We start from the raw sequence: 21426 nt of genomic DNA, 5'->3' as shown, positions 1-21426 counted from the left end.
AAAACAATTTCACTTAATTTGATCAAGTAGTTTTCATATGTTTTTTTTTTTACAGTGGAAAAACAATTTGTTAGGACAGCAAGCAGAAACAGTCATGTTCGGATTTTTAAACAATGAGGAAGGGAGGGAGGAGCGCGCCATGGGGAGATCACTCAGTCTTTCATATGCAAACATTATTGGCCAATTAAAAAAATGCCACGTTACAAGACAGAGTCGGAACATTACATCGACATCAGTGTTATAACAAATCGTTTTTCTGCTGTAAAAAAAATAAAAAATAAAAATACTTGATCAAATTAAGGGAATATTTTTTTATGAGAACTTAATTCCATAACAGGTACGTACAATATAATATTTTTTCAATATTTTCATTTTTTTTTAATGTCTTGATTAAACTAAACAAGTACCTGTATTTATTTTGTTAAATTAAAAAACGTTTTCTATTGAATAAAATAATCCCTTAAAAAACAATTGCAATTCATTTTCCATAAATCTGACACTTTTATAATCAAATTAATGCCTTTAAACACAGGATATTTTAAGAATATTTTCATGTAAGGCAAATATTAAATGTGTCTACATTTGCATTTGGCCTTTTGGTCAAGATCAAAGTGTAGTATCTGTTCTTCAGATGCTGCACTTCTATTTCTTGTTCTCTTTCGGTGGAGGAGAAATCCTTCACGACTGGAACAATTTTTATTTTTGTACCTTTTCTCCACGTTAAAAAACGACCCTGGTGTCTAACTCTGTCCCGTGGGGAGGCATAGTAAATAGGTACATTTGCATTTGAAAGAAGCATTTTCATCAATGCACTCATACACTGTATCTAACGTTAGTTCAAAAAGGCTTGGTCAGTCATGCCTTAGTTTTAAACCAAGACCTGGCGTTATCTGGAAATAAGGATATCTATGTTACCCTTGCTCCCTGTCTTGTTGCCATAGCATTTGGATTCTTTATAATTTTCAATTTTGATTGGTTCAAAGGGAAAATCATTTTAAAGTTATTTCCCTTGATTGAAAGTATTTTTTTTCAATAATTTGGTTTCTGGTGATCCTAAATTACTGAATATTTCAGTCATTTAAAATTTTTTTTTTTTTTTACCATAAAAGCATATTAATTCCGTCATTAAGTCAGATTATGTCAAATTTGTAAGTATATCTTCTATAGTTTTTCAGATTTAGGTGGAAATAATAGAAAACCTTTCTTTGTATAATAGCTGGCATTTTTCATTTCTAGTGAACAAAATCTAAGGAATAGATTCAGTGTTTCTCTTCCTCCATTCACTTTTTCATGCTATTCATTATTTGAGAAATGAAAACAAAAAACTGATTTGATGTTGGTTGTGTTGTGAAACAGATTCATCAACTCAACAAGAAAAATCAGGCGGCGTTTTTAATCTTCATTATTAAAGCGTTTCCAATATGAACTGTGTTATCGGCGGCATATTTTGGGAAAGTTACATGAATTGTCGGAAGATGCAAGAAACACGTAGGTAATGAAATCACAACTGCTGATAACTGACAAATGGTTTCTTTTGTTTATTAAATTAGTTTTTGTCCTTTTTTTTTTTTTGGCCAACCATTATTTATACAATAAAAAATGCATTTGTTGAATGTAAAAAGAAACAATCTAGAAAATTCTTGTTCGATTTATGATGTCGTCTGTTCTCACTAAGGGGAAGCTGTTATTGGGATGAAAGCTTATTGTTGGATGTCAATTTTAAAAAAAGTAGAAATAATCTTGGCTCTTCAAAAAGAAAAAAAAAAAAAATTTATTAAATTTATAAAAAAAAAAATTTTTTACATTCAAGAATTGTCTCCCCTTTTTAATAAATACAAGGCAAAAAAAATTAAAATTTAAAAAATGGCAAAATTCGTACATTCATCTTCACTTTTTAATGAAATAAACATTCAGATCTTAAACAGTTTTTATTTAAACTTGTATTGAGTATATTAAAATATGTGACGAGTCAGTGCAGCCTCGAAACCCATAAATATCAGATCATAGTCTCAAATTGTCAATGACAGCCATGGTGAGGTCTGTTGTTGTTGAATATCCTCCCATGTCTGGAGTTCGGATCTGCAATGACAAATAAAGACACTTCTTGGAAAATGTTTAAAAACATGGTACTGTGACGAAACAAAAATATCATATTCCAAAAATCATGTAAATTGATCAAGTTATTTTATTTTTATAAAGAAAATCATTTTTAAGCGATTAATGGGAATTTCTAGGCATTACAAAGTAAATCTAGCAAGTACGGATTATGGTTGAATTATCTCCCTTTTATATTTTTCAAAAATGGAATGGCATGCGAGACAGTTGCTACTCAGTTACTCATAAACTTTGATTTTTTTTAAAAATAAAACTACTTGATCAATTTACATGATTTTTGAAATGTGATACTTTCGTTTTGATGTACACATATAGATTTTTTATTTATTTACTTTTTGATATAGGGGAAATTCTGGACAAGAACCTAAAATTATCTTTTTCACAATCAAGAAAAAATAAAGTCAACTATCAAAAGCCAGAGATTATAATTATCAAACGATAAGTAACTTAAGATAACCCTTTCCTGTCTGAACTTGCACACACATTTGACAATATCTATTATATAAATAACAGTTGTCAGCATGTATGTGTGTTTGTATATTCAGCTAAACGTAAAAAACTACAAAACAAACATCCATAAAGTTGGTAAATTATTATCAGTACTGCTCTGGATGTATAATATCTAAAATTTAAAAACAAAAATTATTCATTCTTTGGAGGCCAATTGGGTTAGGTTTTGTTGTGATCGATTTTTCAGTTATTTTATTTACTTTTTTTTTTTTTTTTTTGACAAGGGAGTCACCATTTATTAAAGCCCAAAGGCCACTCAGGGATAAGGTTTAATGAATGTAAGGTAGTAGTGTAGCAATCCCTAATGGTGTAAGTTGGGTACAACTTGATTATTTATGGGGACGGTTCAACAAGAACTTGTTTACATTAGACTTGAAGGCTACCATACTGTAGTCAGCCAGGAAGCAGGCCAATAAACAGTGATCCACAGATAGGCAGTTCCAGGAAAGAAGCTGTGTTCATGGAATCTGCATTTAGATTTTGCCATAGATAGAGAGTGGAAGAAACTGTTGATAGTGGTTGTAGCTAGTCAAGTGTTTTTTTTTTTTGTGAAAGTTTGACAAGGGGGACCACAGATTGGGGCTCAGATGAGTACTTGCGATGAAAATAATAGAGCAGAGCCAGGTTCACAAAATCTGTTTTGTGGGAAGGAGGTTGCAGGGAAGAGAAAAGTGCAGCACCTACTTGGTTTCAAAGCTGGTTTTGAACTCTATTAAGGCTGGAGAGGGTGCACTAAGCAGCTCCTGCCAAAATGTGGCATTCTATTTGAGGATGTACTTTGCTCGTCTACAGATAGAGGATTGTATCGGTCGTGAGATATTTATTTGGAAAGAAAATGCTGACTCATCATCAAGAAAACTATTATATAAAGAAGAGTTGTACGTGTCCAGCGATAGGAGTTGATTAGGTGTAGGAGAGAGAGAGAGAGAGAGAGAGAGAGAGAAGGAGGAAGGAAGAAAATGGGATAGAGAGACATTTTAATAGAAATATGTTACACTCTTGCTTCGAGAAACATTGGGTAAACCTGCTAGTCTATTATATAAAAAGTAGTTGTCTTCCTGAGTGTTTCATTTTCAGTCAAAGTTCTCAGAAATCAAGGGGCCCCTTTCTTGGGGCTAACACTTGATCTCAATATGAGCTACATAGATATTCAAATATTCCATTAAAGTTCACTTTGACATCTCAAACACTGAGTTAGTAAAGAAATTAAGAACATAATTTTCCTTTCCCCAATTGACCATCTTCCTTGTGGCTTCTTGGTCTTACTGGATCCCAGGACAAGAATTCATTTAGTCTGGTGGAGTATCCAGCTTTGTGTTGCTACTTGAAGTAACATCATTTGGAGAAGGCAATGCACTATTCCTTGTAAAAACCAGTGTAGGTTAGCCATACCAAGGAGATCTTATCTGGGTTGCAAATACGATGCGATTTTTGAATATTTAGTCAGAATTTATATCCTCATGCCATGTTGTTTGGACAAGTCTGTATAGAGAGACAGTAGACACTAGAGGATAGTGTCTAGTAGGCATTCAAGTATGTGTTTTTGTATGTCCAGTTAAAAGTTAAAAACTACAAAACAAATATAAACAAAGTTAGTATATTCTTAATCAATGTTGCTTCGGATGAATAATATAAAAAGTTTACAAATAATTATTCATTCTTTGGGAGTCAACTGAGTTAGGGTTAGGGTCATTTTATTATCTAATTTGGAAAGAAAATGCTGATTGATTCCTTGAGAAATCTATATTGTGTGTGTCAAACTAGAAAAGAATGTGTTGTGGGAGGAGAAAGAAGGGTTTGGGAATAGGGAGGAAGACAATGAATTGATAGAGGTAGAGATATATGTGACATTTTTGGGCCCAGGCAACATTTTGTAACCTTGCTAGTTAAATATAAATTTATTATTGTTCTGGGGTAGTTAACACCCCTATATTCATGAGAATATGGATTTGTCTGGCCCTTTATAAGCCAAACATTTCTGCCGTCGAGCAGAGAGCACACTCGCAGTTTAACCGCTCGTAGTCTACACCAGGACTCTTTCACCTTAATATTGTGACTCCTAACCAGGATCACAACAATTATTGATACTAGAATGCTTTTTAATCTTTACAATTAAAGTGGATATCCGATATTGTACAGGTGTATTCACTAATCTTTTAAATTGCATTTGACCATCTGCAATTAATCAAAAACTATGAGGGACATTCTTAAAGTAATGGTTTCTAGATTTTTATTCCGCCTGAATGGATCAGAGAGGATTGCAAATCGATTTGTTATGATGACTGAACTTATGCATTCATGACATGAAAGTTTTATCTCTTTGCTGCAGATATTGATGGTGTGAGACTGTTTAGAAACGTGTGTCAGAAGCAGAGATGCGTCATTGAATTCCTGACAAAAGTGCATTGAGAATGGTGGTGACTATGTAGAAAAATAAATTATAGAGTACAAAAGGTTGCTCCCACCTTTATAGCTTTTCAATTGAAAAAAAAAATAGGAGGCTTTAATTTTGAAACTATCCTTGTATGATTAGTTTACATTTTAAAATTTTGAATGAAAACGAGTTTTTCCCTAAATTATTGTTTTCACATTCGACATTTCACAGCTGCAACCTTTGTTGTGCATCTGTGCATGCAATTTAAAACTGAAAACGTAAATCGTCCGTTTTGAAAGATAAAATTTAAAACTTTTGTCTATATTTCACACTGATGCCTGTTTGGACTCCGCTTTCTATTACTATATTATTCTCTAATGTAACTTAATTAACCCCCCCCCCCCCCGTATATTGCACCAATCAGACACCTCATTGTGTCACACTTTTATTTTGTGACCTTAGTTGTGTGGCACTACAAGGTTCCAAGAATATTTTGTTAGGATAGAGAATCAAGAAATCAAAAAACAAACAAAAAAAATACCACACCATGATAAAACCCTTTCCAACGATAAATGTTACATGAATACATTCCAGCTAAGAAAACAATAATTCTTCTACCTTCGTCAGAAACATTTCTTATGGAATGCGAAGACTAAAGGACAAAATAAAAGCAACGAGAGTTACGCAGATGTTGAAAGTAAACCCAAGTTCTACTTTCTACTTTTCACTTATATCTTTGATTTTTCGTTGTTCATCATTTTTTTAAATCACAGCGACAACTTGCAAGGTGTCCAAAAAGTCACTGAAGGGTTGAAAATCTTTGTCATTTTTACCATTAATGACTATTTTTTTTTTTTCTCTATTTCAGATATTTTAAAAATAATATTTTAGAAATTAATTATAGATAAATATAGCATTGAACAACGTACGCAAGTTGTGAAATTGTTTTACCAAAACCAGGGGTCAATTGGTTTGACTCAAAGAGCTTATGGATGGCAACGTTAAATGACCACCACGTTCCCCAGACTTGACTAGCCCCGACTTTTTCTTATGGGGATATCTTAAAGAAAGAGTCTATGTTAACAAATCACAAACCCTGCAAGAATTGAAGGAAAACATCAGGAATGAAATAAGGGAGTTAAATTGCAATCCGGACTCCAACTAGGCTCTGGGACATAGTTGCTGATTCTCTGTTTTGAATGTTACTTTTTACTGCCTTCGTTCCCAGAGACTAGCTGGAGTCCGAACACGGTACCCCCGTAATAATAATAAAGGGTTGGGTTCGAGACTCCTAATAAACGGTTCCCCAGTTCGATACAAAACACCTGATGAAGGCCGGAGGGCAAAACGGCCGAAACGTTGTGACGATAACAACCAAGATGAAGAAGTCAGTCCGACAATCTAAATCAATGAAAACACCTCATCTCAAAAATACAGACAATTACTGTCATGAATAATGTTTTAGAAAGAGCACAAATATGCAAAGCTAAAAATGGGTAACATTTAAAAGACTTATTTTTCATAAATAAAGATTGTTTGAATTTTGCATTTGTTTTCTTAATTTCTCAATGTCTTAGTCAGATCGTGTTAAAATTACAGAAAGATATTATCAAAAATAAAGAATCTATTCAAGTTGAAAACCCTTCAGTGACTTTTTGGACACCGTGTATCAAGAGTTAAGTGTAAATTACTGTTGGGGTGATTAATTGGAACCAGGAATTGAAAAAAATCGGAATGTTTAGCATATCAGTATTGGAAAAATTATGCTTACTTTCCAATACCAGAAACCATTCTTTTAATTTCTTTTTTTTTTTAACTTAATTTTTAATTGCTGTTACTAATTATGGGTACTTTAAAAAATGAAAATATCGAAAAAAGTTTAAATTGTATGTATCCATTATGGAATGAAGTTCTCTGGAAAAAATTTCACTTAATTTCATCAAGTAGTTTTTTTTTTACAGCGAAAAAACATGTTTTTATGAGAGCACGTTGAAGGCGGCCATTTTGGATTTATAAAAAAATTTTGTTTGAATTTTAGAAATAACAAAGGGAGATAACTCCAGTTAAAGCGCTGACACCCCTTCCCATCTTTAATACTAGCTAAATCGAACATTTTGCTCGGTATCATAACAAATTGTTTTTTCGCTGTAAAAAAAAAAACTACTTGATGAAATCAAGTGAAATGTTTTTTCAGAGAACTTCGTTCCATAACGGATACATACATTTAAAACTTTTTTTTCGATATTTTCATTTTTTAATGTCTTGACAAAACTGTACAAGTACCTAATTATGAAATGATAAATATATTTCGATAAAATGATAAATATATTTTATTTGATTTTAAACTAAAATCTATAAATCATCCCACTGCAAGTGTACGTTTACGTTTATGAAAATATATGCACATATTACATGACTTTTTGCAGTGATCTGGAAAAAAAACAAAAAACAAAAAAAAAACTGTATAGTTTAATATTTTGAAGTTTTAAGGAATCGAAATCCATAATCGTATCAAAATTAGAAATTTAGAACAGAATCTGTAATTGCATCGGAATCAGGAGAAATATTGGAATCATTCTATTACAAATATCAATAAAAGTGAAAACATTGTCTTTTTCCTCCTTCACTGAAAAGAGAGAAAAAAATGATGCAAAAAATAATTTCTTTTTCTTACTTTTCCATCATTGATGACTTTAAGAACAGCAGTCGAAATGGCATCGGCATGAAAATCCAAGTGAATATGATGGAGCATATAACAGGCACTCAGTAAAATAGCTGTCGGGTTGGCAATATTTCTGCCCAGAGCTTCGGCAAATGGATGACGTGCACCCTAAAATGAAAGAGGAAAAAAGACATATATTGAATTAAAAAATTTTTTTTTATTCAAACCAAAAAATTTACTTTCACCATAACTAATGGGCGCTGTTTTACAATTTGTCATTGTGCTGAGGGAGACAACTCTCTTTTTCTTAAAAGATTCGTCCATTAGAAAGTAAATGTTACGGTAAGGTTTTTTTTAAAAATTCGTCTTTAACATTGCGAAAATGTGATGATAGAAAATTATAATTTTTTTCAAACAAAACTTTTTAATAAAATAAGGATGAAAATATGAGAAAAAGGCTTTATTTTTTTTTTTACTGAACAAAGATAAAATAATGAAAAGAATATGCTGTTGTCACAGTCCTATTTATAAAGAATCAGAATTGGTAATTGTATTAGAATTGGGAATTTAGCATGGAATTGGTAATTGTATCGGAATGGGGAAAAATATTGGAATCGTCCCATTACTAATAGAAAACTTTGATTTTGTTACTGAAAATATTTGAATATGTGCAAAGGTGGTGTATGATCAAATAACTTATGATATTTGACTCTTGAGTATATATCCGACACAGTTAATCAACTGAGAACCACATCAGTCTATATAAAAACATAAGATATTAACTGATATATACTTGAGTCAAAATAATGAAAAGAATATGCTGTTGTCACAGCCCTATTTATAAAGAATTGAAATTGGTAATTGTATTAGAATTGGGAATTTAGAACAGAACTGATATTAATAACACCAACATCTAACGTTTCTGAATTTTTTAGATGAGGATTGGTTATTTGTATTATTTGGATACATCGGACTACTGTTCTCATCTTGAGTGTGATTTTCACATTTCGGTCGTGTAACTTCCAACCTTCTCCAGGTATATCTTGTCTAACTCGGGAATTTGGATGGAATTTCGAGCGGAACTCTTTATTTACTTCACGAGGGTAGCATGCTCTTGTTCCATCAGCCATGACTGGATAGAGGTCCTAAGTAATTCACAATTGTATTTTTCGATTGCCCACACTGAAGATTGAACCTTCAACTTTCAGGAGATTATCACTTTTTACAATTGATTTTTCCAAGTACTCTAACCACTGCGCCCACGGGTCCTTGTAGACAATTCTAGCACAAATTTTTAGGAGCCTAAAACCTATCTTCATTTCTAGTTGTAAATATCACCATTTATTACTCTCTCTCTCTCTCTATATATATATATATATATAGAGAGAGAGAGAGAGAGAGAGATATTAACGTTTTATTACTATACTTACTAAGTACAGCACAATCACGTTGATACACCAGTTCTCGCCAGATCACCAAAGTTAAGCAACATTGAGCCTGGCCAGTACCAGATGGGTGACCATTTGGGAAGGCTATGCACTGTATATACCTTCTGGGAAGGTTGGGTGTGTGCCAGCACCCTCACCCTGTAAAAAGAACTCGCTACAAAAACATCTACAAAGTTGTAGATGGCCTATGCCCCTCCAGGGGCTCAACGGCTAAGGACTATACTTACTGAAGCAGCACATATGCTGGGAAATAACCATTATTTAGTAGACCTAGTATAGAATTTAATATGATATGGGAACCAGTAATTATAAACAATAGATAATATATACAAGTAATAAAACATTAATTAATACTCACAGGTTCAAACATAGCAACATTGTGACCAAAACTACCACCGGGAACAACCCCAGCTCCACCAACCAGACCAGCAGATAAATTATCCACAATATTGCCGTAGAGATTCGGTAGGACCATCACATCAAATTGATCAGGTTTAGACACAAGCTGCAACAAAACAAGAAAAGAATATCAACATTGAAATCAGACAAATTCATCTACAATAATATCAGATCTATGATCGAGATGTAGTATCTGTTCTGTTTGGCAACTAAAAATATAACGGTTATCTTTTTGGCAACTTGTTTTTTTCATCAACAACAGTGAATGAAAAATGTCTTTTCAACCTTTATAAGTAAAATTTTTTAAATAATAAAATATTTAATAGAACAATATACTTTTTCTTTTTTTATCAAGACTGTTTAAAAAATATTCCTAGAAACTAAAATGAAAGTAAACACAATGACGTGGTTTCAGTTTAAAACCTTGACACTCGGCTTTTTCGAAACATTGAAAAACAAAATATCATTCCAAAAACGTAACGGTTGCAGTTAAGGTCTTCTGAAATTAAAAAATAAAAAAAAGAAGCCATTTTGCTGTTAAATAAATAGTGTTACATTTAAGCCATTGCAGTAAGTAAATTTTGAATTTTTTTTTGTCTTTTAAAAATTTACATATATTTTTGATTGAAGCAATTAAACATTTCTTTACGAAATTCTTTGCACAAGAAAAACACTGAAAAAAATCTTAAAAATTTTAATTTAAGTACCATTTTTTTTTAATATATGAAACTATTTAGAAAATCTTTTTAAAAAAGCAAAAAGTACAATGCTTTTCTTTTTTTTTTTTGGTTTTTCTTTAAATGAAATTTTTAAATTTCTAACTATACAGAGAATTTTACCCATGACTAGAAAATAAATATTTTATTAATTTACTAGCATTTAAGCCCGGCATTGCCTGGGTGTTTGGAGGTGTATGTTGAGCAAAAAAAAAAAAAAAAAGTGGTAGTAGGAAGGCAGGCTCGAACCCGTACCGCGAAGGAGGAAAAGAACGGGAAAAAAACGTGATGTCTTTGCTGTTACGACCACCGCCAGATCGGAAGTGACGTAGGTTTTAATTAAGGCTAGACAATCGAAAAGAGGGGATTAATTTCGAAAATATCAGTGAAAAAATCGACCCCCCCCCTAGAAAAGTGCCTAGTTGAGGGTGAAGAAATTAATGTTTTTAGACAATCTTTTGGTATTTGTCGTCTAAAGGGTCGAGCTTCAAAACAATATTGATTTTGTGAAATCCGTCGCCTTTGTCGAAAGTTTTAGGCAGACATGCAAACATACATTTATATATTGGTAGCTCAAATTTTCAACCCAAACCAATTAAAAAGCTTGTCCTATCTCTGAATACCCTTTATATAAAATTTCAAATGTTTAGACCAGAAATTGTCTGAGTAATTTGGTAGAGACCGCAAAGGTCAATTTTTTAAAAACTTTAACCCCTATTATGTCTCTTTAACATTTATTGTTTGGGGCTCAAATCAAGTTATTAAGTTAGATCCACGTCCAAGGAATCTATATCTAAAGTTTCAAGTGTTTATACCCAAAATTGTCGGAGGAGTTTGGTAGAGTTCTCAAAGGTGAAATCGTTGAACTTTGACCCCATAACAGCCAAATTTCTGTCCAAAAACCAATTACAAAGATTTTCCCAAATCTCCATACCCTGCATATCAAATTTCGAGTCTGTAAACTGAAAATTGACAGAGTTATTGTGTAGGGAAATGTACACAGACAGACAGACACTTTCACTTTTATAGATATATCGATCTTTTATCTTCAAATTGTGATATAGTCCTATAATCTTTTAGTTGTTGACTATTTTAAGATGGAGGAAGTTAGAAAAACGTTTTTCTAAAAAATATTGAATCTATAGGACATCCCCACAAGTATAGTTTGATACTTGAGAAAATATCTGCACATTTAACATATGTTTTTGTGGTAATCAGAAGAAAAATAATTTTATAGTTAAATATTTAGAGATTCATAAATAGGGCTGTGACAACAGCATATTCTTTTCATATTTTTGACTCAAGTATGTATCCGACACAGTTAATCAACCGAGAACCGGATCAGTCTATATAAAAACATAAGATATTAACTGATATATACTCGAGAGTCAAAATAATGAAAAGAATAATCTGTTGTCACAGCCCTATTTATAAAGAATTGAAATTGGTAATTGTATTAGAATTGGGAATTTAGGACAGAATCGGTAATTGTATCTGAATCGGGAAAAATATTGGAATCATCTCATCACTAATAGAAAACTTTGATTTTGTTATTGAAATCTGTGCCTAAATCAAAACGCGGATTCCATGAACAAAGCTTCTTTCTTAGAACTGCACGCCTGTGGAACTCTGTTCCGTCTGCCTGCTTCCCTCCGGGCTACAACTTGGATGTCTTCAAGTCCAATGTTAACAAATTCCTAATGAACCGCCCCCTTAATTAAACACTTCATCAAATCTCCACACTAACGTAATGTACTTGCAATAACCCTTATCCCTGAGTGGCTTCCGGGCCTTGATAAGTGGTGATCACTGTGTAAAAAAAAAAAAAAAAAAAATTAGAATACGTGCAAAGGCAGTGCACAATCAAACAACTGATACTTACTTGCATACAACAATTATCCACAATCATTGTATCGAGCTCAATGTCTGGGTACATGGCAGCTACTTCTTTGCAGCACTCGAGAAATAAGCCGTCGGCAAGTTTCCTGCAGAAAAAAATGGAAAATATTGGCAATCAAATCATTTCTTCTTCCATATAAGAAAAAAAAAAAAAAAATAATAAAGAAAAACGTTAAAGAAATAGTAATCTTTTGCATGCTTTGCTTTTAAGCTAACCTATCTCTGACCAGGTTGTTATTTATCCCTCTTTCTCTCACGTCCATTCTTATCGTTTCCTACCATGTTTTCCTTGACTTTTCCTTGCCAACTGACCATGCTATCTTACCTGTCCTACATCCAAGCACTCTCATCCATTCATGAAGTGAGACCAAAACAACAAAGTCCCCTGTTCTGCGCACATCTTTCTATACCATTCAGATTTAAACATTTTCTGAGATTATTCGAAATAAGTCTAACTTTAAAACTCATATTACACATCTATCATATAAGGTGCTTTCAATAAGTTTCCAGACTATTTTCGTATGAGCACTTTTATTGATAGTACACACATGAAACTCTAGTCCCCTTTAAAGTAATCTCCTCCGGCTGCAATGCACTTGTTGTACCGTTCCAACAACTTCTGGAAGGTCCCATGGAAGTTCTCTTGTGTGAGCATGTCAATGACCCTTGCCACAGGTACTCTTCTTGATAGCACATGCATAAAACTCTAGTCCCCTTCAAAGTAATCTCCTCCGGCTGCAATGCACTTGTTGTATCGTTCCAACAACTTCTGAAGGGCACCATGGAAATCCTCTTGTGTGAGCGTCGCAGCCTCTTTCACTTCCTTAATTGTCTCATAATGACAGCCTCTAAGGTTTTCCTTCAGCTTAGAGAGTAACCAAAAGTCACAGGAAGCAAAGTCTGAACTATAGGGAGGGTGAGGAACTGTCTTGATGGCCATCTTGGTCAAATAAGCTGATCTTCTCTGAGCACCCCCCTTGGTACAAACTTTGCGCAAATCTTCCGCATCTTCAGTTCCTTGTAAATAATTGTGTGTACAGTTCCCACATCAAACTGTGCACTTATTGTCTCTATAGACACACGATGGTCCTTATCCATGAAATTTTTTATTTGGTCAATCAACTCTGGTGTTATGACTTTTTTTACTCTTTCCACATCTCTCATCATTCCTCACAGACTCCCTGCATCACTTGAAACTCTTATGCCACTCAAAAACTGATGCTCAATTCATACAAGATGGTCCAAAGGCAGTCTGAAGCATTCTATCTGTTTCTGTGGCATTTTTTCAAGTTTAAAACAGAATTTTATTGCATATTGTTCTTCTAAAGTATTCTTACATCTAGATTGCATTTTTGGACATTCACCAGCTGTGATAATCAAGCTTTAGTAGGGTGTATCCCAATTCCTGCTGTAGCTGTTTATTTGAACCTGAAATCATAAATATTGGCCAGTCATCTCATAGCATGTATAGCAATAACATACTGAATTTTCAAGAGTCTATGACAATTTTAAATGTTTATATAAAAAAGTTTGAAAACTTATTTAAGGCATTTCATATCATTCTGATATCATTTCTATCCATGTATAACATATCCTCAGTCCAGACTTCACTTCAAAACATCAGCACACTGTGTACACATACTTAATAGACTCTTCCTCTGATTGACACTGGTAACACTCTGCTGGTTGGTAATGGTAGAAATTCCTTCTAAACTCTTGCATGACATTCTCTAACATTATCTTCTAATGGAAAATCCTACATTATTTTAATCTCCATGGTGTAAATTTTGTTCATATGTTACGCACACATTAAAATATTTCTACACAAGAATTGATTCTATCTAACCCATAGATGAGACTGACAGATAATATCACTCCTCCGGGTCAGGGTGAATTTAGGAGTAATGACAAGCGTGGGATGACTCCACAAGACAGAAAACCGAGGCCTTATGATCAAATGTAGTTTAAATTCAAACCTAAAGACCACACATTTTTTTTGACATTGTAAGTTCAGTTCTACAGAGTGGTCCACTTAAAAGTAGCCTGATCTCTCGAATCTTTATCTAATCATTTTTTTTTTCAGATTAAGCGGCCGATTTAAAAGTAGCCCAATCTTTCTAATCTTTCTCTAATCAATTTTTTTTTTTTTAGATTAAGCTTCCTAATTTCTTAAAATCAACATTTAAAATTTTCTAAGTCTGGTGTTTTCGCTGCAGTAGAGAATATTGATTGTGGAAGCTTATCAGAACAATAAGCAAAGCTTTATGGCCACCATATTCCCTGGACTTGTCATCATGTGATTTTTATCTTTGGGGAAGTTTAAAACTTTTTCTCTAAAGTTCATTTGTATGACTTTCCTTTTTATTTTCATTTTAATATTTCACATTCTGAAACAGAAACCAAATTTGAAAAATGCATTTTAACTTCACACTATATTGTCTGATATACTTGTAGAATTTGAATTTCTAATTTTGCCACTGCGTTACAGTACAGACTTTGTCAATTTTCATCTTTTATTAATGGAGGTAAAACATGCAATGTTTTTCAATCAAAGATTAACAAATCGTTTGAATGTTTTTTATTCGTCTCGTAAAAGTTTGATACTTACCTTACAACAAGTTTTTTTTCTTGATTTGAATTTTAATTTTCTTAAAAAGATCAACCTGCATGTTTTTTTATTCATCTGATAAAAATTATTTTCAAACTTTTTTATCTTTCACCTTAGTAATCGATATTAACCATTTTAATAACTTTGTTATAAGCTAATGTGTTTAATTATTCTGACGGCAATTGATTAAAAATTTTCCCCACTCTTTATCTGTGCCAAAATTAAAACGTAAATTCCATGAACAAAGCTTAGAAGTGCACGCCTGTGGAACTCTCTTCCGTTTGCTGGTTTCCCACCTGACTACAACCTGAATGTCTTCAAGTCTAACATAGACAAATTCCTGATGAACCGCCCCCTTAAGTAAGACACTTTATCAAATCTCCAATACTAACGATTACTATGATACTATCCCATTGATTACTGTACACGCAATAACCCCTATCCCTGAGTGGCTTCCGGGCCTTGATATTTGTAAAAAAAATTACCTTCAAAATTAATATGGCCAAACTCTCATGGATCGCTTTGCTCCCCAGGAAAAATCAACTCTGAAACTTCTTGGTCTTTCTCATCAAATCTTTCTTGGAGTACATATATTAGATCCATTTCTCTTTCTAAAAATTCAACCTTCTATAGAGTTTACGAAAATGATTTCTCAAAAGATAAATATCAGCGAAAGTTTTAACAAAAGATAAAGCAAAAGGAACATCTGTTTTTCGTGCTACGTACATGATGTTGGCTTTGTGGATGGCGGTCACTTTTTTCCGATTGTTCTTCATGGCATAATCAAAGGCAAACTTTGCGATGCGGAGAGAATTGTCACGAGTAATGATCTTCAGACTCTCCACAACACCACGGGTGCTCTGAACGAAGAAAAAGGCAGGAAAGGAAATGGTAAAACGATAAAATATAAAACACGATGTTTCAGACTACTGTTCTTATTGTGGATGTCATTCTCACAGCGTTTCTGAGATAATATGGGATGTTATTTCACAGTTTCTGGGATAATAGTGCGATAAGATCAAGGAATAAATAATTAAAACGAAAATTCGTTTCTTGCTTTGTTTTATTATTGTTCTATAGGAACTGAAAGATATGTTTGGTTATAGAGAGGCATTTTGATGTGATTCCAGTAACAGTAATCATGTTCTTTCGCCAACAACAGTGACGGTTTATGCTCATAATAATAGCAGTGATAATTCCTTTCACCAACACCTATCAAAATGCACATGAACATGACGTCCAAAACAAAACTGACTGTAGAGCAAAACATCTATCTCCTTTTATTTAGCGGCCATGATTAGCATGCGCCCGCTATAAAGAAACAGTGGCATGCGAACTTAGAACCATAGGAATACGAGGCAAAGGTGATTATGCAAATTTAGGCATTGTTGAGATGGACTCCGAACAATGCCTAAATTTGCATAATTGTCCTCACCTAAGTACTCAAATCATTCTAGGTTCATGTGCCACGGTTTCCTTACCGAGGACACATGCTAATCGTGGTCACTGAATAAAAGGAGACAAATGTTTTGCTCAACAGTCTCTAAACAGTTTCAGTTGGTGTAGCCTTCGACTTTTTTTCTGCAAGGGCCCCATGGTGCAACGGATATAAGTTCTAAGTTGTAATCAGTTCTAAGTGACAGTCTGCTGATGATTGAATCTTCAGTACAAATAATACTAATAAAATTACTAATTATTTGGTCATGGCTGACATTAAAAGAGCAAACTACTGCTGTGTATGAAATAAAGGGTTCTGTTTGACATTCCTAGTTTGACCTAAAAATTTCCAAGTTCAAGAAAGTGTATTTGAAGAAAGTTGGAGAGAGGGGAGGGGTTATATCAGCTGAAATGTTGTGAGAAAAGCATCCAAAATGAGAACAGACATCCAATAATACAAATAAAACACATTTGAAAAAATGGAAAAATTTAGAAAACATTTTCTGACTTTTTCTTTCTAAAACAAATTAGAAAAACAATGAATCAGTAGTCATAATATGAATTAATTCACTCACACACACACACACACACACACACACACACACACACACACACACACACACTATATATATATATACTAGTAGGGAGACCTGATGTTGCTCGGGATTGAATAAAGATCAACAAAAGTTTCACATTCCCATATTTCATTGCCATCAAAATTGGTAAAATCGTGCATTTTTCAATGAAATTGATTAATTGCTTGCTCTAGTTGAGGGCCCACCGTGATGCAGCGTGAGGAAGCTTCACATGCCTCTCTGCAGCAGTCACTTAGTCCACAATATATTCCACTGTAGAGAATCTACTGTCGATTTCATGAAATTATTTTTATATAATAGCATAAAGTTTCAAACGCAAAAGTCAGGTATTATGATTCAATTGTACTTGAAACAGAAAAATTCATTTCAAACGTGCTCTTGCCATATCAAAGAACCTACTGTTGATTTTATATACCAGGTCTTTCTGCTTGTGTGTTAACAAAACTTCTCGAATGCAGTTGTGATGTTGGGCTATATAAGGTGTTAACTGTGGTCAAAATTGCCTATTCATTAGAGTTTTTCCATTATTAATACTTATTGAAGACATTCCGATACAAAATCTATCAAAGAACACTGCCAGGCACATAAAGTACATTTGTATGAAATTTCAAAAAAATTGGCCCAGCTATTTAGGATTCCATAAGGAACAGACTCACACAGACAAAGTTCCTTTAATATAATGATAGAAATAGAGATACATAAACATTATATAAATAAAAAAAAATCGACCATGCAAAAATATATATTGATGTATATAAATTTAATCATTTATTCAATAAGGGAATTACATCATTAACATAAAAGGATATAGATGCTCTTTATATTTAGGTATACTTTTGTATTTTTTCTTTTTGTACCTAAGCTCCACCTTAGATGTTGAGCTTTTTATTATCCCAATAGGTATCAATTTAAAGAAATCTTTTAATTCTTCTTGGTTTCCCTCTTATATATCTAAACATTATATATACAGTTGCCAATAAACAAACAAAGAATAGGGAGAAGTGGTCACAATTTTTCAGACAAGACGAAGATAGAGGACGGCTGTGGACTCTTAACAATGAACACGTGGAAACAATTGCTGAAGAAAACTCACATTAAAGTGGCACAGAAATAAGTAAGGCACTTCACATCAGTATTTCAACGGTGTCTGTTAATCAAATTGATCCGATGAAAAGATTTGATGAATAAATCCTGCATAAGTTCAATGAATAAATGTTTCTAAAATCAATCATTTTCCCAACAAATTAATACAATTAAATATTTTAAATTTGTAATTATAGCTGTGAAAAAAAAAGCAAAAGTTTTATTTTGGTCGGGGGCACATTTAAGATAAAAAAAAAAAAGATATTGATTTTCTGCTGACCTCATGTTCTAATCCGCTGTATTCCCCTTCTTGCTGTTCCCGGATCACGACAAAATCCAGATCTGAATGACGGGTTTTGATGCCGGGAATACTTTTAATCCAAACTACATTGGCAAATATATCAAGTTTCTGCCTGCAATAAAAAAAATTGACAAAACATCACTCAACATTTCTGAAGTTTCGAGATGCGGATTGATAATTCGTATTTTTCGGATTATTCGGACCACTATTCTCATCCTTAATGCTATTTTTCACAATGCTTCGGCCAATGTAATCTCAACCTTCTTCAGGTGTATCTTGTCAAACTCAGAGATCTTTCTACCCATAAGTAATTCGGACCTAACCCAAATAATGTGAATCAGCCAACATCATTTGAAGATAATTCACAATCATGGGGAAAAGGGAGTCATTAAAAAAGAAGAGTAAAAATGTTTCGGCTTGGATGAACACATTTGCTGCTAATATGAGTATTCTTGTACATTGGCATTTGCTTAGCCTTGCACGCAACAAGTAAACGTGTAGCAACAAAATTTTTTTTCTATCAGTAAATACACATTCGGTACGTATGATAACTGTCGAATGAATAGTATCTAAAATTTAAAAAAGAAATTATTCATTCCGACAAAATAGAGAAATAAAAAGGAACAAACCAAGTTATGTGTTCATGAAGTTTTGTCTTTCAAAGAAGTCTTGAAATAAAGACGAAACGTTGATGAACACATAACATGGTTTGTTCCTTTTTATTTCTCTCTCTCTCTCTCTCTCTATATATATATATATATAAAAATATAAACTAAAAATTTTAAATTTGTAAAATTAATGTAGTTTAGACATTGCAAACATGTATTATTCGACACAAATGATACAAGACAACAATTTCCTTACTCCATAGAATTTCAAATTTGGTGCAGATTTCGTCTGTTTTGCAACTAGATTATGTATACACTAAAGGGAGATTGATTTTTTTTTTTTATCAAGGAGTTAATCCCCTTATATGGACTCATTCCTTGAAAATAAGTTGTCTGTATGTGTATTTGTCTAGAGAGACAAATAAGCTGGACAGAGAAGTAAAAAGTGCATAGGAAGAGAGAGGGGGGGGAACTTGGGAAGGGGGAAAGAAAAAGATGGATAGAGAGATAGAAGTTTTAATATAAATATGTTACACTTTTTTGTAAATTTGTTATGAGTAAATTCGTAGTAACAACATTTTTTTTCTATTAGTCAATGCATACTTGGCACGTACGATAACTGTTTTTAACTTGAACAGGCACCTCAAAATAACACATATTGAATAGTATGTTTATGAGTTATCTCGTATTTGGGCCCTGCCATGTATTATGTTTTTTTTCTAGCGAAGACGTATATAAGTTATAAGTTGAATGATTCACTATAAAAGCTGATTGGAGTGATTTTTATTACAAAAAATATACAAACTGATAAAAACTGACAATTCCTTTAGTAAAAGTGGCTTGTAACAATTCCTTTAAAAATAAATACAAATTTAATATATTTTCCATATTATATTCATGTGCATTATTTGTTGCCTTTATTTTTTGGAAATTGCAGAAAAATAGCTTGGTAATGACAATAAATTTAATACAGCTATAACTGGCAGCGAATGTGTCAAAGTGTAGCATCTGTTTGATTTCAGTTAGGAGGGGTGATTTTCTCGATTGGAACAATTTTTACTTTTGTCTAATTTATAGTGCCCATTTTGCGGGAGCTGGATATACCCCTACATAAGGGTACCTGGATATGATGTTGAAACTTGTCAATAACTCTGACACTCTTGGCAATGTTGTGATTTTGTCTGTGATGGCCCTCTTCAGTTCAGGAATAGTCTGGAGATTGTTTTCATAGACAATATCTTCAAGATAACTTCACCGATAAAATTAGGGTGTGTGGAGTTATATATTCACAAGAACATGATTGGCTAATGTAAGCCATAAATACGGATGGATATAGAAGCCTGAGAGAGATACACCAAAAGCCTAAAGCTTAAGCATATTACCAGCTACCCTACAAATAACCGTTCATTAAGGTGACTTATTAAATTGCATTACTTGATTAGGTAGCCAAGACCACTCAGCTAATTCAAACAAATATATTTCTTTTTGGGACATATTAAAAGCCCATTCAGCATTACAACACTTACTGATTAGCTGATCACCAAAGTGTCCTTGCATATTATTGAACAATGATAAAACGAAGACTGTTCGACATTTATGACTGAAATTTGATGGACAAGTCAGGCATAGATTAAAGTTTATTTAGCCCAAATATGGTTAGATTGCAAAAATTGTTAATTCTATTAATGTTTCCGTGGGTAGCATTTTTTTGTGTGGGAGAGGGGGGGGGGAGAAGGGATCACCTTGTATTATATTCTTACCGAGTTGTACTTACCCGGTGTTGGCCTGGAGGTAGTGAAGTTATTTTAGTTTTTAATTTTGTTTTTGCACATAAGGTAGATAACTATTATTATATTCTTCAGTACAAAGTATAAGTTCTCCTTGGGTTTTATTTTTAGATAATTAGTTAAACATGTTTCATATTAGCAGTAATCTAAGTAATTGTTTAAATAAAGTCAATAACATGGTACAACAATAACAAATGAAAATTGGTTAGTCAAACGTTAAGTTTCATTTGTCAGTTTAAATGTAGCAATACACATGAAAAAATTGAAATAGCTTGAAATATTTCAATATTGGTATGCATAGAAAGAGCTTGATGAGCTAAGAAAGAATCTTTTTAAATTTTTTAAATCTAATTAAAATTAAGGAAGTTATGGCTATTTTTGTGCCTCACACGTTTGGATATTTTTCCCTCTTTAAGACCATATGCGTTTCGTCACATTTTTTACACTACTTTTTCAGTAAAAATGTCATATCTTTGTTAAAACACAAGACTAAGAAATGAAATTTACCATATAAGTGTATTTTTGTACAAGGAATCAGAATATGCAACTGAAAATCTCCCAAAGTTTATGGTTTCCAAATAATCTGCAGTAAATGTGCATAAATATGCAGCAATTTCTTAAAAATGCCATGTATCCATAAACAGAAAAGAAGTTGGAGAACTCAAAGTTAAATTGTAATGTGCTTTATGTACAAAAAACTTAAATCTAAACATAAGACCATTTAAAAATGAATATATTGCAATATTTCTTTGGTATTATTGTAGATTAACACCTGTTTAACCCCACTCAACTCCTTCTGACCACTCCTCCAAAATGTGATTCTACCTTTTTAGGAAATTATGTATAAAATGCCATGAAAAACTTTAATGAAAGATAAACAAAT

The 21426-nt window shown here is 32.9% G+C and overlaps 1 protein-coding gene across 1 annotated transcript in view; it reads right to left on the bottom strand.

Annotated features, from left to right (window-relative positions):
- Positions 1–1795: 1795 nt before the first annotated feature.
- LOC145248114 (isocitrate dehydrogenase [NAD] subunit beta, mitochondrial-like) overlaps positions 1796–21426 on the bottom strand; it is a 35227-nt gene continuing 15596 nt past the window's right edge. Inside the window, exons 5-10 of the mRNA XM_080109904.1 lie at positions 18128–18260; positions 15458–15591; positions 12107–12209; positions 9468–9614; positions 7674–7829; positions 1796–2079 (exon numbers count right to left, since the gene is read on the bottom strand). Coding sequence (XP_079966030.1) covers positions 2002–2079; positions 7674–7829; positions 9468–9614; positions 12107–12209; positions 15458–15591; positions 18128–18260 — 751 coding nt within the window. The 3' untranslated portion in view covers positions 1796–2001. The remainder of the gene's footprint in view (positions 2080–7673; positions 7830–9467; positions 9615–12106; positions 12210–15457; positions 15592–18127; positions 18261–21426) is intronic.

The sequence above is a fragment of the Euprymna scolopes genome, chromosome 26 (assembly GCF_053919585.1).
Source record: "Euprymna scolopes isolate OS-2025 chromosome 26, ASM5391958v1, whole genome shotgun sequence".
In the NCBI taxonomy this organism is placed as follows: domain Eukaryota; kingdom Metazoa; phylum Mollusca; class Cephalopoda; order Sepiida; family Sepiolidae; genus Euprymna; species Euprymna scolopes.
Note: the sequence above shows the minus strand (reverse complement) of the source record. Positions and strands in the feature narration are given on the sequence as shown.